The following is a 23,950-nucleotide window of genomic DNA, read 5'->3' on the forward strand; positions in this document are numbered from 1 at the left end:
ATCAAATAATTGTTCACCTCCACCGCCATGGTCCGCGACGTAGGATGGCTCTCACGTGACCAACACCGGTTAAGAGAAACGACGAAGGGAACAAGTGCAATCTGCGTCTTCATCATCTCTCGATCACCAATTACAGACCGTCACTGTCTCTTATACACCATGAACCGCCCCATCTCCACACTTCGCCTCGTTCTTTCCGCTACTCAGCCTCGCTTCGCCCCGTCACCTGCCGTCCTTCGCCCATTTGTATCCTCCACACGCCTCTACGCTACCCACCATGAAACGGCTTCCCCGCATTCTCAATCACAAGCCACAAGCGATCTTTTGAAGGGGCTCGGAAATAAGACGGGAACATCTTCTGGTACCCAAGACACTGTCGGGCCATTCCCTCTTGGAGTTGGGCCCAATGGCCGTAGGAAGACTTGGAAGTCATGGTCTGACTTGAACATTGGAGGAAAGCGTAAGCATCAGTCTTGCAGTTCCAACAACGTCTCAACTGAAGTCTAATACAGTGGTCCGTACAACGCAGCAGACTGGTAATCTGACTGTCATCCTTTTCGGAGGCGCCCTTTTTGTTGTCCTGACGTTTGCTCTCACAACGGAATTGTTTGCAAAGAACTCCCCTTCTGTGCTCTACTCCCATGCCATAGATATGATCCGCGGTTCAAATGCTGTACGTCTGATCAACATGTTTATTCTAAACCGTACTGACAATCCACAAGCTTGACGCGTACCTTCTGCCTCCTCTTAAATTCACTCATTCCCCACATTCCTCTGCACCCGTCAGAGGCTCTCCTCCAATCGCTCATACCTTTATCCGCAACCCCACTTCAGGCAAGGATCATCTTGTTATCTCTTTCTGGATCCATGGTAGGGCCAAAGACGAAGAAGAGACTCTTTCATGGATAAAACAAGGTTGGAGGTCTGCTGTCGCTTGGGGAAAGGAAGGCATGGATATGTTGGTGGGCGAAAAACCAGAAGATGTGGTAAAGGAAGATGTGGAAAAGAAAGAGCGAGTGGTGGTTAAGAAGGAACCCGGAACGTTATCCAGATGGTTCGGTGGGTTGAATTTGAGGTCGACTGCTGGATCTCGGGTTCCATTAGCAAAAGAACTGCCTCCTGCTGGGACATATACCGTGGGAGAAGCTCGAGGAGAGTATGTCAAGGTACGTTATCGTCTATCTACTCGTCAGGCTTGGCTGACTTGTGATTTTCTGCAGGATGAGGCTGGAGAGTTCCAAATGCTCTCGCTGATAGTCGACATACCATCATCCAAGGCTTCCTACCCTGGACGAGCTGTCATCTTCCAAAGCCCCGAGGCGGAAACCGAGGGCCTTTTAGGCAAACGCATCCGATGATTGTCAGCTACGGAACGGGTAAGGACAGAATCAGAAGTTTCTCGCAGCAACAGATGTGTAATGCATTTGTTGTAAAAGGTTACTCTTGTCTTTCCACTCTTCGTGTAGTAAATGGGCTTCTGGCAAGTTCGCATGCTGATGCCTCAAATTTTAAGCGTGTGAGGAGATCATATACTAAATGTGAGAGCTGTGGTTTAATTCCGGATCTTAGGAGGAAATGTACTAATGAGAGGATGCCCAAGTATGCTGGTATGCGAGAAATAAGCAATTGTGCCGATAAGTACAGATGATAAATTACAACAATGCTTGTGCTTTGGCTTTTTCCGGGCAGCCGTAATCAGATAGGAAGACCTTTCTATGCCATATCCTATTTTAGCTGCTCAGAACAGATGTGCGAAGACGACGAGATGTGAGAAGCAGAATAGGGAGCGAAGTCGTTTGACTATTGTTTAACGGCGTATAGAGCCACAAGGCGTTGTAAGTACCTTGAGTACGGATTTAAAAGCTAACTCCAAACTTCAGCGTTGTCATTTTACTGGGGTATATGGACCCACCTCATCGAGACAGCCCTCGATCATGCCTTCAAGATCTGTAAGACGATATCCATAAGCAACTAATTCAGGTAGAAATGAACGGAGTTCCGAAGAAATAATTCGAGAATGTAGAGAGCCAGCCTGTGCCAAGGTAGGGGAGTCTAAATAAGCCTAGGTTAGTCGAGCATCTTCCGGTCATTGACGTAGAATGAATTTACTCTCTGGCATGTAGCAGGCTACTGGTACCCCGATGTCCTGGACATATGCAGAGAGACCACTGTGAGGCAGTCAGTTGGTGACATCGTCATAGATGAAACAAAACCTTACAAGACCCCTGCCGATCTCACACACTCACTGAGCCTAGCAGCCATCATTGAATCAACTGATACATTCACGGTTAGTACTTAATCTGTCCATCCCGGAATCCTGGGCTTACTGCCATTAGCGGCTAGTGCCTTCTCGATAGAAGCATTCCACTGGAGTAGACAAGGGGGCAGATTTTGACTAGACGATGATTCCTGTTAACATATCAGCGCTTCCCATTTGTCGGACCCAGAAAGCGGACCTACATATCCCAGACAATGCTCAACGATTACAAGTAGACCGCCATGACGAAGCAGTCTTGCAAGGCGCTCAAGAAAAATGCCGTAGCTTTTGTACGTTCTAGCCAGACCTTTTACTTGGATAACGTCTGAAAGTGAAATAGTCAACTTGAGGCGTAGAGTAGCGAGATACCTCCTACTGACCAAATGAGCTCGAAGGCCACGGCAGAGGACGGGCAATGTCTGCAGAAGAGAAGTCCAGGTTGCCATGGTGAATTCTTTCTCCAGTATATGACTTCCAGTCTGGCCTGGGATGAGGCGATTAGGGGAGGAAAGGAAGGAAAAAGAGGGAGAAAAAAGGTAGAAATCTGCTTACGCGAGAGTCACAACATCGGCAAATGGTTCAGCATTGGCTAAAAGTGCAGCCCATTGACCTAAAGTCCCATCATTTATTATATAGAAAAAAATGAGACAGTTAATGAGTTGGAAGAAGAAATACACCATGATCGCTGTTAGTATCCTTTGTCATGGAATGGGAAGCGGAAGGTATGGGCGACTAACCACTGCCCTGTCCGCGAAACCGAGGGTCAGGGTGAAGTGAAAGAAAAGGATAAACTTGATGTTTAAAGATGCTCACAGTACCCACGTCAAGAACTGCGCTACGCCTACCAGAGGAGTGGACCATGGAAAGATGGCTGTGGATGACCGAGGAGTGGTATGGCTCGACCACTATACGGTGCATGGTGTCCAGCTGCTTTAAGCTATATAAAGTAAGCGCTTTACGCTGCTGGGGATAAACAAGTACTGCTCACCGCTCTTTTTTATCAAGCCTTGAGACTCCATCAGCCCACCCCATTCTGTGAGTAGAGAGCCGATAGCTTGCAGGAAAAGTGAATGAAGAATCGAAGAGGGTAGATGGCCTCGACGAAGATGAAGACTGAAAGGGAAGACGCATAGTAGATGACTAACTGTATACTGACTGTGAAGAAACGATATGATAAAGCTCTCTACTATGACTCTTAGGCTGTCAAGGAGTGAGGACAAGCAGAGGATGAACACAGGCATTGAAATCCGCAAGAGTCATCGCCTCAAAGAAGTTCATACATCTCGACATAACTCTAAGAGTGAGGGATAGTAACGCTCTCTCGACGCTAATCCAAAGGACGGCCATCATTTTGTGTCTGTGTTTGCCGAACTAAAGGAGATAAAGTTGCTCACTTATTACAAGCTATGGCTCAATTATCCTATCCAAGCGTCAATCCCCGTCGGTGATTATTAACACCCTCAGCAGGCCCTTTGCACACCTTTTGCTTCTCATAATATCCCCATCCTCGATATAACCAACCCAGGATTAAGCCTACCATGAGACAGCAAGGGATGCTACGCTGAATGCTAGAAGCATTCTGGGAATCATCTTTGATAGGAAGGATGAGAATGCTTGTACGGTTAGTTTTCAGTATATGTTTCTGCCGCTTTTAGTATGATTCTCTCATGTGAAATACCACAGTCAAATATATCGCTGTAAAACGCCCTTGCGGATTGCTGACGCTACTTTCCAATCCGCAGTTATCTGTGCTGAAGAAGCGAAAGGAGTTTAAGGTCCTTGGCGGTATGAAATATAAAAGGAGTCGCGTCGACGAGGGGGCCGAGGGTTGTCACCCCTTACACGGCGGGCGTCACAGGTACAATAAGACGAGGCTCCTGAGAGCGGGTGAAAGAGAAGGAGTGGAAAACCGCTGTCCTTTGGTACAATATAGACCATTGTGTTTTATATTAAAATCCATTAAGAAGATAACTCAAAGACCTGCGTGGATAATCTGAGTCGACAACGTCAAAGGCCGATCAGTGATGGCTGACAACTGATTTGATCCCCCACCACAACCGCCCACCTTTCAACTTCCGTCATCGAAGCCGAAGTATGTGTTGAGATATATGAATGTCACCGTTCTGTTTGTGGTCATCGATGATCGGTTTGTCCTGTGTTGTATCCGCCGGTCTTTCATTCCAACATCTGAAACGACGGGGTCCGTCACGTGTCTCTACAGTTAAAAACAGACGATTCAAGTTGTAATAATAACGTCATCATTTGCTGGCGGCATCTTTGTTGGCGAAGTTAGCGAAGGGCGGCGGGACTGCTGTCAATCAGCGCCGATCTGATATTAGGTGGCCAGTTATGGGTAAAAGTCAAGTTTCTTTTTGTCTTTGAATGCTTGATTGATTTGATCCATTTAGAAGCAACGCTCCATACTATCAACAAATAGAGCTCCAGATACTTTTCCGAGGGCTTAAGAACGTACAGGGGACTGCACGTCAAGCTAGAGCTACCGACGGACGGCTTGCTTTTGAGATTACGTTTGAGCCGCCAGTGCTCTGATATGCTCTCCTGGTTCGTAGGACACGATGAGAGAGTCATCAAAAGAGGGGGATCAGGCTATGGAATCACCACTACTGCTAGTTGTAAGCGGTCTGTCAGGAACCATTGTCGCAATCACTAATTGTTAAAACACAGCCGTTGCATCTGTAAGCTCAATGAGGCGGATACTTGAGAAACAATCTCACAGATATGATAGTATGGACAAGGACCTCCTTCAAGTACGTTAAATCGATGGCACGGTATTGGCAAAGGTCCAGAGATGTGAGCGCTGTCTTAATTGGAGTGAGCGGGGCTGATTGCAGGAGCAGTGCTGGATCGACTGGCGGCTTTATTGGACTTCTTTCGGTGCGTTCGATGATTGGCTATTAGCTTCACTACTAAAGCTTGATCTTCTGAAGGGCCTTGCCATATTTATCCTTGTTGCAGTTATTGCCGGTATCTACGTCTATAACCGATATCGCAAACGCATACCTCCCAAATCATCAAATTCCTTTATTTTTGGGATTTTTTCCCCCCCAAAAAAACCTATCCTTCCAACATTATTCCTGTCCCGCCCTTCCACAGATCCTTATGCTCAAGGTCCCTCTGCCTTGGAGCTCAATGAGACACCAAAAGCTAGCAACTTCGGTTACGCTTTCACCCGTCCGGTATATACTCGGCAGAGGAGCTCAGATTGGGATCTGGTCTTCGATGGAAGTCCTAGTCCGAATTCCCAGCGTAATGAGCGGTCAAGAGGAAGTATGGAGATAAACATGCCCGGCGAACCTGGAGAGGCGGTTTGGCCGATAAGAAATATTCACCACAAATCCGTCAGCCCATCACACAGTACGTCAAGCTCAACGTCAACATCATCTACACAGAGGGAGAGAGAGCGGGAACGGGAATATCGAGAATACAGGGGAAAAGGGAAGGCTCTTCCTGAACACCGATATGATCCTTCGTTCTCGCGCTCTAACCCATTCGAACATCCACATTACGCCGCAGATTCTAGTAACCTTTCAGCACGTGATGGTCAAAATTCCAGAGGGCGCGAGCCCTTGTTGAGGACGGATAGTGGTGATGCTTATGACTCGGCGGACATGGAATATTGCGAAGAGAAAACCCCCCGGATACAGCAACATGACGAATAATCGTTGCGTGAGAGTTATCCAATCATAGGCTTAACAAGACTGCCCTTTATTCTGCCAGTTGTGATTCAACGTCAGATGAGGGTGGATATTCTTGTTTTCGCGCTAAAAGGATAAACACTTACAGAAATACCTGTGGCAAGCACTTGATAATGTATCCAGTGACGTAATGTGGTGATTGGACAACGCCGCTACTCAATCACATCATCTTCATTCATCTCTTCTTCTTGCTTTTTGAGATTTCTCGTGCCTGCATCATGCACTACAACAAATCGAGAGTGACGATGAGCGACGAAGGAGTTACTCTTACGTGCTATTGAACCCCATTGTCCTCATTTGGCTATCAGCAGCAGTGTCTAGTTTATTGAATTCAGCTATGTTACGTCATCATACATCTCTGACGGTTCAGTGCTGGCGTAATAATAAGTCGCGTTCGTGCTGCTTGCCGGCTCGCTGTTCGTTCTCCTTTTCTTCAGCCCCTACCCAATCTTCAGTCTTCATCATCTAGATGAGGATATGGAAGCGATTATTCGGAATTTATTCAGGTACGTACTATGCAATTCAATTTAGTTTAATACTGATCTCAGCAGCCATACATAAGGAAGAGATCTGTCAGAGACTATACTATAGGAAGTGTGATAGCCGGTCCGGTATATGGCGGGTGCGAATCACACCATTGCTCGCGATAGTGCCTAGGTCGTTATATTCTCGCTGCCTATCATAGAAACTACAATGCTTATGATTATCATCATCTGCAACGATCAGCTACATGTGAAACGCAAGTTCGCGATGGGATACGCCAAGTTATGCCCTAGCACTCAATTTTATGCCTTGACGTGACTTGCAGGTTCTAAGTTCGCAACGAGAAGATGCCATTTCATACTTTGTCACTTGATTAACCATCGATATTAGTCCTTAGTGACTTAGCACCTTCATCGAATACAAATCGTGCCATCAAGCGTGCTTGGAAAATATCTTTTTATGGGTCTTGGCATTGGAGCGATTCTAGAGAGCAGATTGTACAAAAGCGCTAGACTTACCCTTCGAGCTTCGGCATCCTCGACGAATCCAACGAATTCCAAATCACTTTCATGTCCGCCGCAGTACCTGTTGTAGTAGACACTCACGCTGTCACTAATCCTCGACCTGTCGACCAACCAGATTCTCTTATCAAAGATGACATTGAGGACAAGGGTGAACTTTCTTATTCAGACATCAACGATTCTGTCGAGACCCTCGATGCCAAATGGTATGAGCCTCCAGACTCCTACGAATCTAAGCATCGATGGGATCCAGAAGCCAAGTGGACAACGCAGGAGGAGACCAGATTAAGGAGGACACTGGGTGAGTAACAGTTTATCCACTACCACATGAACACATGCCTATATGTTTGCATAGACATTCGTGTGGCTGCTTTTGCTTGTCTTTGTTTCGCAGCTCTTCAACTGGATCGGGGAAATGTGAGAACTCAAGACCACCAATAAAGGTAACTGTTGCTCATGTGAAGTTTAGATTACCAATGCCCTTTCGGATGGAATGCTCGCCGACATTGGCCTCACTACCGCAGGATGTAAGTGACAGTGTTCATTGCCACTATAACAACATGCTGACATGTACCAGATAATACTGGGATGACCATCTTTTATTGTTGCTTCTTGGTCGCCGAACTTCCATCTCAAATGAGTAAGTCACTTATTGGGACTTCGTATCTGAGAGCTGATATCTCATGTAGTATCAAAAAAGCTCGGTAGCGATGTCTGGATCCCCATCCAAATGATGGCTTGGTCAATTGTCGCTATTTGCCAGGTGGCTATTAAGGGAAAGTCTTCGTTCTACGCTACCCGAGCTCTCCTTGGTTTGCTCGAAGGGTAGGTATATCTTTCACGATGCTGGAACTATGCTGACTTTGTCGTAGTGGATTCATTGCCGATACAGTCAGTATACAACGCTGAATTCCCGTTCTGCTCCTCGCTGACTTATTTCTGCCACCCTCGATAGGTTCTCTATTTATCGTAAGTTAGATTTCCGCGCGCAATCAAATTCGAAATTGTTCAATGCTTACGAATGAAATCTCGATCTGCTACCAACAGCTACTATTACAGTACGTACTCCCCGTTGACTATATTTTGTAATGATGTGTAGTAATTATGTTGCCACAGCTGCCGCTGAACTTACCATACGGCTTTCTTGGTTCTGGGTTTCACTGACCACTACTACCATTATCGGTTCTCTCTTGGCTGCTGGCATTCTTCAGATGCGAGGCGTTCACGGACTTGCTGGGTGGAGGTGGCTCTTCGCTATCGAAGGCGCTCTTACCTTCCTCATCGGCTTCTGGGCTTGGTGGTACTTGCCCGCCTCTCCTACTGAGACCAAAAAGTGGTGGAGACCCAATGGATGGTTCACTGAGCGAGAGGAGACCATCATTGTCAACAAAGTCCTCCGAGACGACCCCACCAAGTCTTCTAGTATGCCTGACACTATGCTTGCGATGCGATGTCTGAGGATCTAACGTTGGTATAGTGCATAACCGTGAAGGCTTGTCGCCTATAGACCTTTGGCGCTCTATTGCTGATTTTGACATGTGGCCTCTCTACGTTGTGGGTAGATCCCGAAGTTGATCTATACGTGAGCTCATGCCTTCCCCTAGATCGGTTTGATTGCTTTCATTGTCCCTTCTACCGTCCAGGCATACTTTACTCTTACACTCAGGAATTTGTAAGCCTCTTGCATTCGTGGCACAATATTGCTATAACTCATATCCGTTTCAGGGACTTCTCCACCTTCCAGACCAACTTGCTCACTATCCCTAGTAACGTCATGTTTATCTTTATGAACCTTGGTGTTTCCTTCTTATCCAAGAGACTTAACGAGCGCCTTATCGTCACAACTGTCCAACCCATCTGGCATCTGATTTTCCTGATCGTAATTATTGCTCTCCCTGATGATGTTAACCGATGGGCAAAGTGGGTGGTTACCAGTCTGCTTATGGCTTACCCTGTAAGTGAATGTTGTGCTTACAGGATCTATCATACTGACAGTGTGTATGCAGTACTGCCACCCTATTTTGGTCTCTATGAACAGTATGGTAAGTGAAATTGTAGCGCTTTTAAGGCAATCCTGATGATACCATAGAACGCCGGGTCCGTCCGAACACGTACTGTTGCCAGTTCTGTGTACAACATGTTCGTCCAAGCCGCATCACTTATTGCCTCCAACATCTATCAGCCTTGTATGTTTTGCTCTCTATATCATTAAGGTCACTGGTTAACCAGTCTATCCCTGCTCAGCCGACGCACCCTACTATCACAAGGGTAATCGAGTCCTCATTGCTCTCAGTGTCGTCTCGATTGTCATGTGTTGGTCTGCCAAGGCCTGGTACATCTGGCGCAACAAGCAGCGTGCCAAGATCTGGGACTCTTGGACCATCTCCCAAAAGGAGGAGTATCTCGCCACTACCAAGGACCTCGGTAACAAGAGGTGGGTCGAACGGGATCATCAAATGACGTTCCGTGCTGATTTATTCTCGACTAGACTCAACTTTCGTTTTTTGCACTAGGTCTTTTCCCATTCACCGCCAGCACTCTTTGTCTGTATTCTTATTCCCGGCCTTGTTAGTTCCCCTTTTCCCTTTACTTACGGCAGAGTGTTGTCTATCGTCTTTTTTGGCGAATCGACTGATTATAGAGTGTAGCAACTAGAATATAGATACGAACCCCCTTTTGCCTTCTGTAATCTGTTGATAGCGCTATTTTAATGCAGAGGCTATCAAGACTATCAGCGGAATTTCAGTGCCGAGAAGGTGCTAAAAGAGTTTTTAATAATGGAACGGGCCGATGATTCGTTGCTGATCTTCACATTGATCAATCTCGAGCGTTGCAGATCCCCGATCGAAAAGAGATGCGGCATGTATCGAAACTGGGAAACGGAGCCTGGGCGGTAATAACAAGGAGTAAAAAAGATGTGGGATAATAATTAAACGAATACAGACGGAGTTGATAAGAATTCGCTAGGGATCCGAACGCTGTTCTTCAATAATTGACCCAATGGTTCTTCATCACCTTGCTTTCGCAACAGCCCTACTCGTACTCGGGGCTTTTTTAAACAACTTTAATTATAGTTCGATTCCATCTTCGACTACCTCAAAAACCCTGGAAAACAATTCCCTCACCTAGACGCATCACGCGCATCCGAACCATACTCCCACTCATTCTTCCAATCAGGTTTCTCCAATTCTTCTTGGAAACCCAAAGCACACTTATCAAACTGAACCTTGGGCAAGTCCTTAAAAAGGCATCGAATCGGCTTTCAAGAATCTGAGAGAACTTGAAGATTTCTCCGCCGGTAGCTTGAGATGATGGAGCGAGTTCGCGGTAAGGGTTGTGGCATGCTTCGCCAATAGTACATCTTTTGAGAACGAGCAGAAGTGCTTCAAGTCGGTTAAAAAGATTTTGGAGGTGGTGGGAGAGGGCAGGTTCGCCGTTGAGAATAGTAGAGTTGAAAGGAGAGAAAGCGCCGAGTTCGTTAAGAGGAGAAAGGAGGTTGTTGATCTGCTTTGGGTCTTTCTCGAGGTCGTAATGTTCTCGCTCGTCGGTACACCAGACAGAGTACGAATGAGAGTGAGACTTGTCGTCGTGCTCGTCGTGGATACGGAGAGTTCGATAGCCTTCATCTTATTAGTTTGAAACTCTTTTTATATAAGGATGATCATTTTTTAAGTCCTTCCGACTACTTACTGTTGTTCACTCGAGTGTGCCCGCCAAACACGCCGTCATCCACACCCAAAACCTACGTAGTACTTCCTGATAGTATGTCTAGCGATCTGACACTCAAGATTCTTTTCCCCGTGTTGGTGGAGGTTGGTCTTTCGTCCGTCATCAGTGTAGTCCGGGTTGGCGCCGGCATTGTCGAGGATGGTCAGAGAAAGGTCGATCATGCCGTAGGATGAGAGACTGTCGCGGAAACGAGACGTACGTGTTTTCATGTATCCCAAGGGTTATGGCGTGCAATAATATGGGTAATAAATGATAGGGGATGGGGGGTAGATTCTGCTCAAACGCACTACCTCGCGTATACATTGAATTGTTGTTGTTGTGCGCCTCCTTACGTGTTGCAAAGTTGCATAATAGCATGCAAAGGCGCCATTGTGTCGTTTGGGAACAAAAGAAGGTATCATCATCATATAATAATATCAAGATAGAGCATCATCGTCGTCACGCAAACCAAGGGCTTTGATTTTTGCATATGCGGCGATATAAGTCATTTGTTAGGGCACAGGCGGAAGAACGAAGAAGAGCGGAGTCGACGACTGAGAAGAGATATTATTTTTTGGACAGGGGACCACGCTGGCCAGCGAGATCTCAATAATGCTATATTGATCAATCACCATCATGTTGTTGTGTCACAGGTGCCATCATCCAGTTATGTCCCGAGGAGCCGCGCGACGTGTGCTGCTTGGCCGGATGGAAGGCCCAACGAATCATATATCCATAATAATAAAGAAAGGTCGATCGACTATCTCCCGGCGGAACATTAAAAATAATTAGCAATTCATTCGTGCAAGGATAACAGGTAAACAAGTAATGCGCTCGTGACTTCTACGTCCCCAGCTAAAACGAGCTCATCCCTCAAATATCTCGTAATAAAAAAGAATCAATCTGTACATTTCCGATATCCAGTTAATATCCGACGGACAACAAAGCTACAGAAAGTGACGACAAACATTAACAATACCCTCGTCGGACATCATCAACACCGATGATACAGGGCAACAAAGTCTGCGCTTCCCGTTGATTTTCGACTGTTTTTTTCCCTTCATGCTGCTACATAAATTATGTATTACGTTGCTTATTATTGCATGTTCGCTTGTTGTTCAAACGAGAATGCAGAGCATGCAGACAATGAGAGATGACTATGACGATCCAATTGATAGATTATATTATTGTTCTTCTAGCGTGGCTCGCGGCTTGGATGTGCCTGAATTCCGTAGGTTCTCTCGACGTCTATTTGCTGCAGTTAAGCCGATAACCGACACAGAAGAAGAGCTGTGATGTGTGAAGCTGGACATTATGAGCTGTGAACTGTTTGAACAGACGGTCGTGATACCAATCAATGGACACACCACCACACCGGACAGTGACATCCGATCGCAAATTTTTACTCTTAACTTCATCCTTCGGACCCCTGAAGGATAGGAGAACGGCAAAACGCACAATGCAGGTTATCGGCCCCAGACGCATAGATCAGGAACAGGAAATCAAAGATCTACAGAGAGAAAGAGGTGGTTGGAAGGCGGAAACACTGGACGATCGATACGTGGAAAAAGTGCATGTCCTACGTAGATAGCTGCTGCCATATGCATCTTCTTCCGTATGTGTCGGCGGCGGGAAAGGTGAGGGTCAGCAAAGGCCCTGAAGGATCAGGCCTACTGTACCTCCTACTCAACGCCTACAACTTATGAGTTTTGAGGTTGATTCCGCCTGAACTCTGAAGACTAGAAAAAAAAATAGATCACAAAAGACCGTACGCAAGAAAAAAGAGCCGCAGAATTGCACAAGATGCAGTTGAAAAGGAGGGGGCCGGGTTCTGGGACAGCAACCGTAACAGCAGTACCATGCGCCTTATTGAAATTATTTGACGAATAAGTCATTCAAGAGTCATGTCAATTGCCATACCACCAATTTTCAATGGCCAAGGCAATGATTGACCAACCCAAACCCTTATGACCCGTGCGTGTCCCGTCAGTAGGGGAGGACAGGCGAGGAAGTGATCACTCATCGCTCGTTGCCCGTCAGGCGCGGTCGCCAGGGAAACAGATACTTCTACTATGATTTTTGAGTACTTGTTGATTATTACGTTGCGTTGCGTTGTTTGCGGCTTTCGTCGTCCCGCGTTTTTAAGGACTATATATTATATGTCTACTATGGATTGTTCGGCTTTCTCTTGGTATCGGGTCAAGGATGCCCGTATATGCATGGCAGTGTGGAGCTTCATATTTTAGCACGCCAGATGATGCATGGCATGACCTCACCAGACTAGCTCTGGTGTGCCAGAGAGGCTTGGGGAAATTTAGATGAAAAGGTTGACGTCTGACGCGTAACGCGGTGGAAGTGGCACCCTTTGAGGATGCACACTACGCGACTCTACCCTGCAGGGGAAAGGGAAAGACAGTCGCGATGATTTTCTCAAGTTGATTGAGGGACCTATCTATTGCAGCATATCAACACCCACCGGCAGCCAACAGCCGCCTCCGACATTACCTCTTCCCATACCGCACAAGCCCTCATACTTACACCCAACTCTCTCTTCTGTATCCTTCAAGCCACCCAATTCTGTTCATTCTTCCCCTTGCCTACTGTCACGACCCGCTTCGTAGCTGGCATAGCCAAGGGCGATCACAACCAAGTCTGCCCAGCAACCTTTTGCAAAGTGACCAACCAACGACACCCACAGTCCATACTCTACTACGTGAGCGCCGGATCGCAACGGGCGGTGAGCTCTATCTGCAGATTCTCCGCATACTCCGACCTCCTCCATTGCTTCGAATCCCACCACTGTATCTACCTCTTAAATTTGTTTCGCCTTCTTGATCTCGTCCTCCGTTCATTCATCCATCCATCCACCCGTCCAAATCCTTGGTCGCATCTGCGCGACGGCACCAGAAGACGCGCTCAGACGGAATTGACGGTCGAGGAAATCGCGCTAGGCTCGCAAAAAGCGGCACCGCACCTAATACCTAGTGTGCCGGACATTACCACACTCCCTTTCGACCAACAACCTTTGCTTTACCAATTCTTCCCGTATGCTGCAAAACTAGCCCTGCACCAAAACTCATCCCTTCCCATTTTATTCTGTATACATGCCTCCAAGCTGCATATAGCTCCAGTCGGCGGTTCGTATATAACACTATAGTGTCTAAAATCTGATCTCGGTGCGTGCCCCCCTCCGTCTCATTGGTCTCTCTCTGTGCCTCCTGATCAGAGATGTATGCCGGATTATATGATGTTATCATCGCCGGCATAGTTCGCTGACAATGCCCGTCTCTTGTAGGACAATTTTCAGCATTATCTGTCTCCGCTACAACGCTCCTATTCCCGCCTCGTCACCATGGCGCTCTTCGGCTCTTCACCGCTCGTGGACGCCTTTCCATCTCCTCGATTTTCCGAACCTCCTTCACCCACCAAAACGGAGACCGATCTCCCCATCGATGTCGATCAATCCTTCAACTCGTCCTTGTCGCTTAGCGACTCACCCTACTTTTCCCCTACTCCTTCCATGGCTGTGGGTGCCAAATCTGCTGGGTCGTCCAGTATGCTCTCTGCCGCTCCTCCTTCTTTCTCACTGAAGTGTAAGCAACCTGAGGCTGCTCCGACTCAAGTAAAACCACCGTTACAGTCGAAAAGTACCACTGAGACGACGCTTGGTTCCGGACAGTTGAGCCGAGGGCGCTCCTTTGGGATGGACATCACTAACAATGTTCTGCACCAGCCAGACTCCAATATAAGGAACAACAAGGGCAAGATGCTCCCTCCAGCAGTGCCCGAAGCCAGGATGTTAAAAGCCAATGCGTCTGTACCTATGCAATGGACGTCATCTAACGAGGAATTGGGTGAATGCTCCAAGAATTCGTCTCTATTTGGTGTCCCCAGGACGGAGGTAGGTGATATCCACAGCTTGATGCAAGAATCTATTAGCTAATGTTATCATTTACAGAGTGACCCCGCTATTTCAGGGTCTCCTCTCTCTTCCTTGAGTCGGGATGACAGCGCCATGCAGGTTGACTCACCCCAAATCAGGTCAAACTCTCGACCAGGATCGCTCATGGCATCACCTGCGCTAGGCGGACCTGCATCATGTTCAAGTTCTCCTGACCTCGGGTCATTCTTTTGTGACTCACCTGCTCCATCATCTCAAGCGCCACCCGCTAAGCGACGTAGCCTTGTCAGTGGCCCTCCAGCGTCCCCTTCGTCTGGTTCCCCTTCAGCCAAACGCACATCTTTAGGGCTCGGTGTCTCACGCCCTCCTTTAGACAAGACTGCTTCATCTAGTGCACTGCTCTTTGGAGGGGGAAGGGCGAATACAGTGGCTTCTCGGCGTGGACCTTCCTATAAAAGACCTACTCTTGGTCCGCTTGCGGCTCCATCCTGCGATGCCAGTAGAACTGCTTCAACCAACTCTGCCTTCCCCATCCTATACGGGCCACCTAAGCAGACCCTCGGCCAATCTGGTACATTTCCTCGTGCAGCCAATGCACCTATGCGACGAGCTTACTCTGTATGTGACCAAAACACTGCAAACGAGATGGACGACGACGATAGCGAATTTGAAAACTCCCCTTGTGTTGGTGCTCACGCTGAATATGCACGGAGATACGGTGCACGCATGGGCCCCAGAATTGATGGGTCGCCCGGATTCAAGTCCGTCCGAGCTTCTATTGCCGCGTCGGGTGAAGGTGTCGTCAGTCCACTTCATAAAGGAAAGAAAACGAGCCCTTATGGGCCTGGAGGGCTACCTGGGTTCGGAGATAATGAAATAGATGGAAAAATCTTGCCCTGTCACAAGGTAAAAGAGGATGGTTTGGTGAGGATTACACCCGATACCGTAAGTTTTATTTCATGGCTTTTGTCCCAGTCGCTAACAGTTTACCAGCTTGACGAGCTGCTCAGCGGCAAGTACTCACATAAGATCAAGCGCTACCATGTCCTCGATTGTCGGTTCGATTATGAGTACGATGGTGGTCACATTGCTGGCGCAATCAATGTGAAGTCCATGGACGCCCTTGACAAATTGCTTCTTTCTGAGGCTGATGGAATTCACGCCGACGGCGAATGTCTGCCGAGACCCAGTCGAAGTGGGCAACTTGAAGATGGCCAACCAGTAGTCCTTATATTCCATTGTGAATTTAGCGCCAAACGAGCCCCTACTTTCGCCAAACATCTCAGGTCTCGAGACCGTCTGCTCAACAATGCCATTTATCCTAAGATATACTATCCCGAAGTTTACATCCTCGAGGGCGGTTATTGTGGGTTTTACCAGACTCGACCGGAACGTTGTGATCCCAAGGGCTACACGCCCATGGACGATCCCAAGCACTTTGAACGTCGAGACTCAGATTTGCACGACTTTCGCAAGTTCAGCCGCACTCGGTCGTTCACTTATGGCGAGCAACAGCAACCTTCCTCTCGCGCCCTACTCCCATGTCCTCCTCTCGCTTTTGCTGCGGCTTCGGCTGCTGCTGCTCGTCGGATCGGCGCTCAGGGGGGGAGTACCAGTGGTAACAATACAATCAAAGAAGAGGACGACCAGGATAACAGCTCCTCACCGCATCCGGGGGATAGCAGTGCGGAGATGGATACCGACGCTAGCCCTTGCCCACGTGCGGTCTTGAGTCTCGGTCAACCGCCGATTTTTGGCTCAGCGAAGACACGAGTGCTGGGGAGAGTAGGGTTCAGCCGTGTCGCTTCTTATGCTGGTACTACCACCATTCCTGCTCCACGACCGTAATGCTCTTGCACAACGTCACGTCTTTCACGAACAACGACTTTCATGATAATACGCACGTCTTTCAAGCGCTCAGTTTGCATCTCGGGATTTTTCACCAGAGATTTTCATCCTGCCAGCTTTCGCATTGTATCATCCCAACGCATAGCATTTCGCATTGTTTTTACGACCTTTTCATTCCCTTTCACATCAACGGTTGGCCAATACGGCTGCTTGATGCCTGTTATTTTACCATTATATTGCCCTGTGAATATACGCATTGTGTACTACTGTATCTATATCGATAACCTATCTAGTTTAGAACTCCGGACACATAACGGACAGAGCCCAAATAGATAGATAGCGTGGTATCTGTGCGAGATGACTGCTTCATTTAGCTACGACCGCTCTATAATTTGCACAGTCGGTCGACCAGCAACTGGGATTTGAAGATCACAGCTTCACTAAGAAGGATCCATGCATGTCACAACTAATAACGTACAACTATTCGTACCCAGAGCAATTAAATATAAACAGTCGAGCCCGCTCGCAATATATTAATGTTACTACAGCTTGTAAGGAGCCGCACTCGCAGATCAATGTTGAAAGCCCTCTCTATTATGAATCGACAACGGTCGGTTCGGCAGCACTTCCATCTTGCACAGGCGAAGTTTGTAGAGATTGGTCTAAAGGTGATGGAAGGTTAGTGGGTTGATTGACCGTGGATTTGGGGTTGAGTGACAGGGCTGCTGTAGTGGATGGGGCTGTGGGTGGACGGGATGGAGCAGAAACGGCAGGTTCCAATCCAGCGGCAATCTGAACACTGTCAGCGTAGGCGACAAACAGGACATGGAGAGGGCAGATTTACCCAAGCTTCGCGGTACACTCTCCAAACACTGTCTTTCGATCGTCCTTCTCGAACAGCAGACTCCTTCAGTTCATTCTCAATGGAAACTTTGGTGGCCACACCGTCAAACTTTTCACGCAAAAAAGTAATCATATCCTTCAGATACCGATTGTCTCCCTCTATGAGTCTGTAAAGTTCAGGGATATGCGATGAAGGAAAGGCGCTTCGAACACGGCGTGGAAGTTCAGAACGAGGCACGGGGCTTGACATAGCAGCAGCGGTAACAGGAGAAAGTTTGGTTATGGGACCCGGTTGTTCTTTTTGAACAATAGTTTCCACTGACAAGAGACAGCGAACATTGAGATTGTGGCCAATAACGGTGGTGCTATAGTTAGCCTTGTATTGTTGAGGAGTATCTGTAGACTCGAAGGTGAACGGATTGAGGGATACCGGAGTATCTGTAAATTTGTAAGTATTGAAAGTGAAAACCGAAGGTTGCTTGCCCACTCACCATTCAAAAGCTGGATACGGTATGACTCTAGCCCTTCCGTCCCCTTCTCTCCAATCCTATTCTCCCAAATAGGCCCCTTCCAGTTGGGCACAAGTTTAACAATCCTTTTGATCGGTTGCTCTTTGAGTTTTTTAACGTTCCTGGACAGTTTCTCCGGCTCCGGAGCATCATCCACATCCATCGAATCCGGTTGCGTAGCTTCAACGTCTTCTGAGTCATCAAGCCAATCATCGAACTCGCCCTCGTCTTCTTCGTCTTCATCTTCCTCTTCCTCCTCCAAGTTCTTTTCACCACCGAAATTGTCAACATCCTCACCTTCATCATCATCTTGCCATTCATCGCCCGAATCATAAGAATAGTCGAAAATCGGGTCTTGGGCGAAGGGCGTTCTGGGTCCGACAACAAGAGATTTTTTGGTAAAGGTACCAGAATAGGGCGGCCTTGGTTGCTGATCGAATGCCAAAGTTTTCCAAGGAAATCGTCGTCGATCCCGTAATTGGTCAAGAACTTCTCGAGGCTCTTCAGCGACTTGCAACGCAGCCCATAACTCTCCAACGCTTCCATCAATGGGTGCAACTTTGAACCCCCGAGGGAGGTTTCTTCTGGGATGTCGCATCTGGTGACCATGTTTCTTTAAATGATCCTTGATGAAGTCTGTAGCCAAGTTTTAGCAAATTGTTCAACTTACGTGCAAAATACCCTACCTTGGGACGACCAGCCCTCAACATCCGGAGACCCCTCGTTGATCCATTGCTCAACTTTCCCCCCCGAGATATCACCTGCAGCGTGATTTATGCCATTCTCGATCCTGATCCATTCGTTTACTTTCGCGGTCTTGACGTATTTCTTTGGCGGCAGAGGCCGGAAAGTTTTTTGGTAGTCACTGAGGGCTTGATTGCTACTGCTGACGCTAGGAAGTGCAGTAGTTTTTTTCGCGATACAAGTCGGCTTTGGCTTGAAAAACATGCTCATAGCTTTGGCCTGCTTGGCCATGGCCTCTTCCTTCTTCTTGACTTCCCGCTCCTTTGCGCTGTGTCTTGTTAGATGACTATGTTGATCAGTGATTAATTACGTACGCCTTTTTCTCGGCCCAGATAGCTTTTTTCTCATCTCTCTGCTTCTTTTTTAAACGGTCTGCTTCAATCTGATTGTCGATTAGTTAGCTAAGGGAAAATAAAAATGAGACGGCCTACCTCTTCAGGGGTTCTCCCAGGCTTGATAGGTGAAGATCCCCCATGAGATGCTGCGTCTTCATCTGGCCCTTCGCTTTCATCGACGCGAAAGATTGATTGAGGAGAGTCCTTCTAGATGTCAGTGTCAAGCAGAATCCATTAGCACGTACTTGGATCTCCTTGGGTAGAGCACTCTTTTCGGCGGTACTTGCGGATTTTGATGGTGTGTCTTTTTGGTCCTTGCTTCCACCAACCAATTCAATCTTTTGAGCGTCTGTCATTCCTTGTAAGAGCTTAAAGCATTCCTCGGTCAGACTTTCTCGCTCCGTCCTCCTTGCACGTAATGCCTCAAGTTCTTCGGATGGGAACCATTTTTCAGGCTCGTTTACTTCCCAACATCGGATTTGAAGAGATGAAGGAATTTTTACACTGTTAGGGAATTGAGAAGGAAAAAAGCCATAATGGCTGAGTGTGAACAATTTCCGGCTGATAACTGTAAGTACTTCATTGGGAAGAGATTCTACGCAAAAATTAGTAAATGAAGGTAACAATGATAAATAAATTGCGCACTTTGTTCGGCAGGCTCGAGGCCCAAAGCAGCTTTCAGTTGCTTGACAAACGAACCCTCATTAGCTGAAGACCTACTTTTTTATTAGCTAGTCCTCTTCATCCGCAATGAAAGCCCCTACATCTCGTTACCAGCCATTGCAATGAGAGCCCAATGTTCCTCAGGGATTTCATTTATAGTTCTTCCACCTTCCACTTCGTCTAGAACGTATCCTTGAAAATTAAGAATTCCTGCAGATAATAGCAGATGAATATGTTGATTTTTACTTATGAACGTGAAAATACACTCACTCCTTCTGGGAAGATTTCGAGATGGAAGAGCCTGTTTGAAGAGCAGTTTGCGATTCCTCAACTCAAACAACGGCTGCCCTAGTGTAGCTGACAAAGAAATGTAAGTCAATGCAGTTGGGTTGTATGCGCATTTGCTCACCATCTAATGCCTTTTTCTTTTGTGTAGCCCCATTTTCTTTTCCTTCTCCTTCCGAGCTACTATTTAACACGTCTGAGAAGCATCAGCCATATTACACTTTCGTTTCGACGCGTCAACTCACCATCTACTTTCCGCTTTGCGCCTAAAACGGTTGAGTGGCTGGTGTTTCGCACGTTGGAATTAATGACCATAGGTTTGATGGGCTTGGAGCTAGACATGTTGACAGTTGGATTTCTGGAAGTCATTAGGTCCGTGGGGTATCTCGAATGGCAATAATAACGGAGATTGCTGTCGAGCGACAATCTCCTCGCGGTTCCTTCCACAGACCGACGCGTCGAAATGAGCACGACGCGCTTCGGAAAACTGAGGCGTTATATGCCACGTGCTGAGCAAAGTGATGTGGCACCATTTCAACTCGACAGATTTCAGATGAAGAAGAAAATCCCGCCAATTACCGAACAGGCTCTCGGTGTGGCGTATGCTAGGATACGCAACGCAGAGATCCGCCACAAAAGAATTATTTAGTAGAACAGTTAGCGGCGGGCGGAGATCAGCATTATGATGACGCAATTAAGGTTTCTCAGATGTCGGACCAGATAGTGCGGAATTCCCCCCACCCCCACTGCCCGCTGAACCTTCAAGAAAGCCAAGAAGACTGATGAGGTGGATGATGGATGACGGAAGGCTTGAACCGGAAGAGCGTCCGAATTCTGGACCACGCAGCCAACCCTAAATAAATAAAACTGCCAAATACCTAACTAATAATTAATAATATCGTTAAACGCAATATAACGACGTCAAACCAAAAAGACAATGGCGTGTGCTGTGATCATCGAGTTCTGAACAATTATTTTTCCGTATTGCGAGCGACTCGACACTTCTTGTCATCAAGGTAATGGTGACTTAATATATGATACATGATATTTTTCTTCTGCATCTTCGCCTTCATCTGAACACGCCTAACTTTGCTATTCACTACATTCTACCTTCTGAACAAAGCGGAACTCTGGGGAGCTAGTGAGTACAGTTTGCTTTTGTACCTACTCCGCGGTTTGCACCCGGCTTCTTCCTTCCCTTTTCAACCGGATTGAGTCGGGCAAAGAAAACGTGCCAATAGTCTAGCGCAGTAACGGAAGATGCCGATATCGCGCTTATTAGACACACGTTTTAACCTCTCCTTTTTCTGCAGGACAAAAAAAGAGCGTTCAAGGTGGATCGTGCATGACAACTGGCGACTTGTTCCGGTTGTCCCCAGTTTTAAGAGACCAGAGTTTTGCACGCATCATGCTATAGTCATGGGGCCAGTTACAGTAAAAAAATAAGGGCTCGTTGAGCACGGGTCCTCACGAATGCTCTCTATTTTAGATCTTTAAAAAATTCCCTTTGCCTTGTCAACGACCACCAGGTCCTCATCTTCTTTCTTTCTATCTTCCTTCTTCCATCTCTTATACAGTCAAACATTTTCAATAGCCTTCGACTTTTCAAGTCTTCAAAGAAATAGTCGCTGATCATTCATCGACGCGATATCGATCTATAGTAGCAAGATCTATAGCAGCAACGACCGACTCATTTTTTTATCTGATAGTCGCTTTCGGCCGACGTCGCTATCAAACCCAACCGACTCATTACTGCCAAAAATCTTTCCTCCATTGTCTTCCATCGATTGAATCATCATCTTTTCGAAATTCTTCTTTCTATATCCCATCAGTCATCAAAGTGCTTCCCCCCTCGCCGCAGGCCGATTCTGCTTTGTCATACACTCAACCTCCTTTCAAGTCCATATCTCATCTCCTTCAAAGCCAGTTTGTGGACGAATACGGACTTCAGCCCAGCGATCAAAGCTCTGACTAGTGTCATCCCATCGGAGCGTAGAATTGGGAGGATATAAAAGGAGTGCATTTTCAGTATTCTAGCATTCTCAACGATCTCGTCTCAACATTCGATCTCAGCTGGTCATCGGAGTAGAAATTGGAAAACTTTGGAGTTCAGCTCTGCCTATATTGTCAGGAATATATAGCAGGAAGACGACAAGTGATACTTGGTGAGTTTTCATTTCCGTCATATCAAAAAAAGCCTTTAGTTTGCTTTACATCTTCGTTTAAAAATTTGTCACCGCCACCTCAAACTTTTAAACGCACGTTCGACGGCATGTTGCTGACAACCATGAACAATCAACAGTTTTGTAACAAGTGTGGCCTGCTTCGCACGTTATCCAAACCACTTCAAACCATGTTCGAGGAAGATTTCGAGAGGTGCTTCATCTGCCAAGGGCCATCCAAGGGGTAAGCGTTTCTGTGCGAATGAACTCTATAGTAGTACTGACGTCAACCTTCCCAGACTCTATTGTTCCTCAATGTGTCGGCAAAAGGACCAGGGCTCTTTCTCTCCCCAGGTTAACCCTGACCAGGAATCAGTACACATAACCTCCCAGCTTCCACCTGCCCTTAGCCCGCACGTTCGTCCCATGAACACCATCTCTCTTTCCCCACGGAACTCAGGACAACCTCGGGCAACTAGCAATGGGACTTCTTCCGGCTCATCCTCTGTGAATTCTTCCCCTCTGCACTCACCGCAAACAAATCCTTCAGATCTTGATTCCCCCCAAAAGGGTCTTTTCAACCTTCCTCCACCAGCCTACCCGGTTACGCAGTTCGGTGCACCACCTTCTGCTGTACCTATGAAAATCCCCCCCCTTCTACCCAGAGCTTCACCCATTTTTGGTGCCATTGGCACACCGGGTTCTCAGGGATCAACGGTTTACCCTCATGGTGCATCAATAGATACGTTGCGGTTCGGTCGAAGGCCTGGAGCAGTCAACAGTGTCACTTCTCCCAATGCCCTCATTCCTCGTTGCGCGTGTGGCTTGCCAGCCAACCATAGGACACGGGCCAGGAGTAAGGATCGCGCGGATGTTGTTGACTCTGGGTTTTCCCGTCTTAGTCTGGGACCTTCTGTAGTGGCTCGAGAAGAACCCATCAGCAGATCACTACGTATTGTCTCCGACTCTGCCATTCCACCTTTCACTCTTTCCCCCAAGGGGACGCCTCAGACTATTACTGCCACTCTCAACCATTCAGGTCCTTTCCACACTGAGCAATGTTCCCCTGTCGCCCCGAATAATGTCCTTTCGCGTTCCCGATCTGATCCTATTCCCCCTTCACCCAAAGTTGGAAAGCGCACATTAGCGCCTGTCCCAGTGGTTTCTACCATTCTTCCCATCCGACGCCAGTCTTCCCATGAACCCGAGCGTCGAACGAACGTATTGGAAGTCTCCAATATCGATTCCCCTCGACGCGGAAGGAGTAGAGAAAGGCAAGAGCACCATGGAGATGCCGAAGACTGTCCTCCTGCGATTTTGAACCATCCTCCAGAAAGGGAAGCTGCCCCGTCCCGGTCGAGGACTAGGCGGGATTCCAGACGGAGGAGTGGAGAGCGATCCAGGTCACGACCAAGAGAAAGAATCAGGGACCTTGACATGTCTCGAGACAGGGAACACGACGGACAGAGGTCTCCTGTTTCTCACGAAGGCCCCCAAATCCTACCAAGCTGGTCTCGACCAGCTTCAGTTGCCGACCATGTCGTTCCGCTTTCTATGAAGGGGCAAAGCAGTGGTGACAAGGAGAAGTATGCGAGAGATGAGGATGAGAGGAAGAGGGAGGAGTTACGGAGGGCGACAAATCAGTTCGGCCAGGTTTTCGGCGTTGCCGCTGGATAAAGAGCGGATGAGATAGCAAAATAAAGGAGTAACATTGTATATTTCAAAAGAACACATGTTCCATCATCAGTATTCACACATTTGCATAGTTCACAAAAGGGGCATCATTGCCTCACGTACATACATCATTCACAATAGCATCAAACATTACATACTCGTCTCAATGCATGAAAACGATAGCATCTTTTTACGTTTTCGATACCGCATGGTCCAGTTACGTTTGCAGGGGGAAGTAATACTCATCGCCATTGCAAGTGGACCATGTTTTCAACAACCATGCGTCGTGACATCGGCGGCG

The 23,950-nt window shown here is 47.4% G+C and overlaps 7 protein-coding genes and 1 pseudogene across 8 annotated transcripts; 5 read left to right on the plus strand and 3 right to left on the minus strand.

Moving 5' to 3' along the window:
- The first annotated feature begins 120 nt into the window (after positions 1-120).
- On the plus strand, positions 121-2,933 carry CNC00840 (expressed protein). 2 transcript variants are annotated; one of them, XM_569955.2, is made up of 10 exons: positions 121-460; positions 513-673; positions 723-1,166; positions 1,221-1,436; positions 1,514-1,538; positions 1,601-1,835; positions 1,881-2,066; positions 2,124-2,287; positions 2,337-2,547; positions 2,598-2,933. In XM_569955.2, the coding sequence occupies exons 1-4, from the start codon at positions 160-162 to the stop codon at positions 1,356-1,358; spliced, it is 1,044 nt and encodes a 347-aa protein (XP_569955.1). In that variant the 5' UTR covers positions 121-159; the 3' UTR covers positions 1,359-1,436; positions 1,514-1,538; positions 1,601-1,835; positions 1,881-2,066; positions 2,124-2,287; positions 2,337-2,547; positions 2,598-2,933. The 2 variants fall into 2 exon arrangements, with proteins under 2 accessions (XP_569955.1, XP_024514260.1); XM_024658920.1 differs by having other exon boundaries at positions 1,881-2,042.
- On the minus strand, positions 1,430-3,708 carry CNC00843 (hypothetical protein). The gene is made up of 11 exons (XM_024658922.1): positions 3,652-3,708; positions 3,246-3,584; positions 2,995-3,194; positions 2,810-2,867; positions 2,638-2,741; positions 2,461-2,582; positions 2,328-2,409; positions 2,219-2,273; positions 2,110-2,168; positions 1,913-2,052; positions 1,430-1,863 (listed from the first exon to the last, which is right to left on the minus strand). Exons 2-11 carry the CDS (start codon positions 3,386-3,388, stop codon positions 1,801-1,803), a joined length of 1,026 nt encoding a protein of 341 aa, XP_024514261.1. The 5' UTR covers positions 3,389-3,584; positions 3,652-3,708; the 3' UTR covers positions 1,430-1,800.
- An 879-nt stretch (positions 3,709-4,587) lies between these two features.
- Positions 4,588-6,916, plus strand: CNC00845 (hypothetical protein). The gene is made up of 7 exons (XM_024658923.1): positions 4,588-4,610; positions 4,666-4,890; positions 4,943-4,953; positions 5,004-5,068; positions 5,116-5,152; positions 5,206-6,479; positions 6,525-6,916. Exons 2-6 carry the CDS (start codon positions 4,809-4,811, stop codon positions 5,935-5,937), a joined length of 927 nt encoding a protein of 308 aa, XP_024514262.1. The 5' UTR covers positions 4,588-4,610; positions 4,666-4,808; the 3' UTR covers positions 5,938-6,479; positions 6,525-6,916.
- Positions 6,917-6,919: 3 nt separating this feature from the next.
- On the plus strand, positions 6,920-9,768 carry CNC00850 (transporter, putative). The gene is made up of 17 exons (XM_024656673.1): positions 6,920-7,278; positions 7,333-7,394; positions 7,447-7,504; positions 7,555-7,617; positions 7,667-7,802; positions 7,850-7,868; positions 7,933-7,946; positions 8,025-8,035; positions 8,094-8,399; positions 8,455-8,531; positions 8,582-8,649; positions 8,703-8,931; positions 8,984-9,019; positions 9,067-9,163; positions 9,222-9,411; positions 9,466-9,544; positions 9,626-9,768. Exons 1-16 carry the CDS (start codon positions 7,026-7,028, stop codon positions 9,488-9,490), a joined length of 1,644 nt encoding a protein of 547 aa, XP_024512347.1. The 5' UTR covers positions 6,920-7,025; the 3' UTR covers positions 9,491-9,544; positions 9,626-9,768.
- Positions 9,769-9,982: 214 nt separating this feature from the next.
- CNC00860 lies at positions 9,983-10,962 on the minus strand (annotated as a pseudogene).
- A 2,213-nt stretch (positions 10,963-13,175) lies between these two features.
- CNC00870 (Mih1p, putative) lies at positions 13,176-16,908 on the plus strand. The gene is made up of 4 exons (XM_024656674.1): positions 13,176-13,861; positions 13,981-14,586; positions 14,644-15,531; positions 15,580-16,908. Exons 2-4 carry the CDS (start codon positions 14,038-14,040, stop codon positions 16,432-16,434), a joined length of 2,292 nt encoding a protein of 763 aa, XP_024512349.1. The 5' UTR covers positions 13,176-13,861; positions 13,981-14,037; the 3' UTR covers positions 16,435-16,908.
- On the minus strand, positions 16,894-20,333 carry CNC00880 (expressed protein). The gene is made up of 12 exons (XM_024656675.1): positions 20,059-20,333; positions 19,938-20,009; positions 19,799-19,885; positions 19,630-19,738; positions 19,511-19,581; positions 19,111-19,460; positions 18,962-19,069; positions 18,845-18,912; positions 18,473-18,798; positions 17,769-18,422; positions 17,279-17,715; positions 16,894-17,226 (listed from the first exon to the last, which is right to left on the minus strand). Exons 1-12 carry the CDS (start codon positions 20,180-20,182, stop codon positions 17,029-17,031), a joined length of 2,604 nt encoding a protein of 867 aa, XP_024512350.1. The 5' UTR covers positions 20,183-20,333; the 3' UTR covers positions 16,894-17,028.
- Positions 20,334-20,908: 575 nt separating this feature from the next.
- Positions 20,909-23,841, plus strand: CNC00890 (hypothetical protein). Its single transcript, XM_024656676.1, has 4 exons — positions 20,909-20,954; positions 21,475-21,978; positions 22,116-22,219; positions 22,275-23,841. Exons 3-4 carry the CDS (start codon positions 22,167-22,169, stop codon positions 23,650-23,652), a joined length of 1,431 nt encoding a protein of 476 aa, XP_024512352.1. The 5' UTR covers positions 20,909-20,954; positions 21,475-21,978; positions 22,116-22,166; the 3' UTR covers positions 23,653-23,841.
- Positions 23,842-23,950: the final 109 nt, after the last annotated feature.

This window comes from Cryptococcus neoformans, assembly GCF_000091045.1.
Source record: "Cryptococcus neoformans var. neoformans JEC21 chromosome 3 sequence".
Lineage (NCBI taxonomy): Eukaryota > Fungi > Basidiomycota > Tremellomycetes > Tremellales > Cryptococcaceae > Cryptococcus > Cryptococcus deneoformans.

Excerpts from the sequence above, each read along its gene's own strand:
- CNC00843 (XM_024658922.1), bottom strand. The coding sequence starts at position 3,388 with ATGCGTCTTCCCTTTCAGTCTTCATCTTCGTCGAGGCCATCTACCCTC. Across the intron at positions 2,742-2,809 it reads GCCGATGTTGTGACTCTCGC|GCCAGACTGGAAGTCATATA; the intron begins GTAAGCAGATTT and ends GCCTCATCCCAG. Across the intron at positions 2,274-2,327 it reads GGCACTAGCCGCTAATGGCA|TTGATTCAATGATGGCTGCT; the intron begins GTAAGCCCAGGA and ends TGAATGTATCAG.
- CNC00870 (XM_024656674.1), top strand. The coding sequence starts at position 14,038 with ATGGCGCTCTTCGGCTCTTCACCGCTCGTGGACGCCTTTCCATCTCCT. Across the intron at positions 14,587-14,643 it reads TTGGTGTCCCCAGGACGGAG|AGTGACCCCGCTATTTCAGG; the intron begins GTAGGTGATATC and ends TATCATTTACAG. Across the intron at positions 15,532-15,579 it reads TGAGGATTACACCCGATACC|CTTGACGAGCTGCTCAGCGG; the intron begins GTAAGTTTTATT and ends ACAGTTTACCAG.
- CNC00890 (XM_024656676.1), top strand. The coding sequence starts at position 22,167 with ATGTTCGAGGAAGATTTCGAGAGGTGCTTCATCTGCCAAGGGCCATCC. Across the intron at positions 22,220-22,274 it reads TGCCAAGGGCCATCCAAGGG|ACTCTATTGTTCCTCAATGT; the intron begins GTAAGCGTTTCT and ends CAACCTTCCCAG.
- CNC00840 (XM_569955.2), top strand. The coding sequence starts at position 160 with ATGAACCGCCCCATCTCCACACTTCGCCTCGTTCTTTCCGCTACTCAG. Across the intron at positions 461-512 it reads CTTGAACATTGGAGGAAAGC|TGGTCCGTACAACGCAGCAG; the intron begins GTAAGCATCAGT and ends AGTCTAATACAG. Across the intron at positions 1,167-1,220 it reads CTCGAGGAGAGTATGTCAAG|GATGAGGCTGGAGAGTTCCA; the intron begins GTACGTTATCGT and ends GATTTTCTGCAG.
- CNC00845 (XM_024658923.1), top strand. The coding sequence starts at position 4,809 with ATGCTCTCCTGGTTCGTAGGACACGATGAGAGAGTCATCAAAAGAGGG. Across the intron at positions 5,069-5,115 it reads ATTGGCAAAGGTCCAGAGAT|TGCTGGATCGACTGGCGGCT; the intron begins GTGAGCGCTGTC and ends TTGCAGGAGCAG. Across the intron at positions 5,153-5,205 it reads GCTTTATTGGACTTCTTTCG|GGCCTTGCCATATTTATCCT; the intron begins GTGCGTTCGATG and ends GATCTTCTGAAG.
- CNC00850 (XM_024656673.1), top strand. The coding sequence starts at position 7,026 with ATGTCCGCCGCAGTACCTGTTGTAGTAGACACTCACGCTGTCACTAAT. Across the intron at positions 7,395-7,446 it reads TTCAACTGGATCGGGGAAAT|ATTACCAATGCCCTTTCGGA; the intron begins GTGAGAACTCAA and ends TGTGAAGTTTAG. Across the intron at positions 8,532-8,581 it reads ACATGTGGCCTCTCTACGTT|ATCGGTTTGATTGCTTTCAT; the intron begins GTGGGTAGATCC and ends GCCTTCCCCTAG.
- CNC00880 (XM_024656675.1), bottom strand. The coding sequence starts at position 20,182 with ATGACTTCCAGAAATCCAACTGTCAACATGTCTAGCTCCAAGCCCATC. Across the intron at positions 19,461-19,510 it reads CCTCGAGCCTGCCGAACAAA|AATCTCTTCCCAATGAAGTA; the intron begins GTGCGCAATTTA and ends ATTTTTGCGTAG. Across the intron at positions 19,070-19,110 it reads CTCTACCCAAGGAGATCCAA|GACTCTCCTCAATCAATCTT; the intron begins GTACGTGCTAAT and ends GACATCTAGAAG.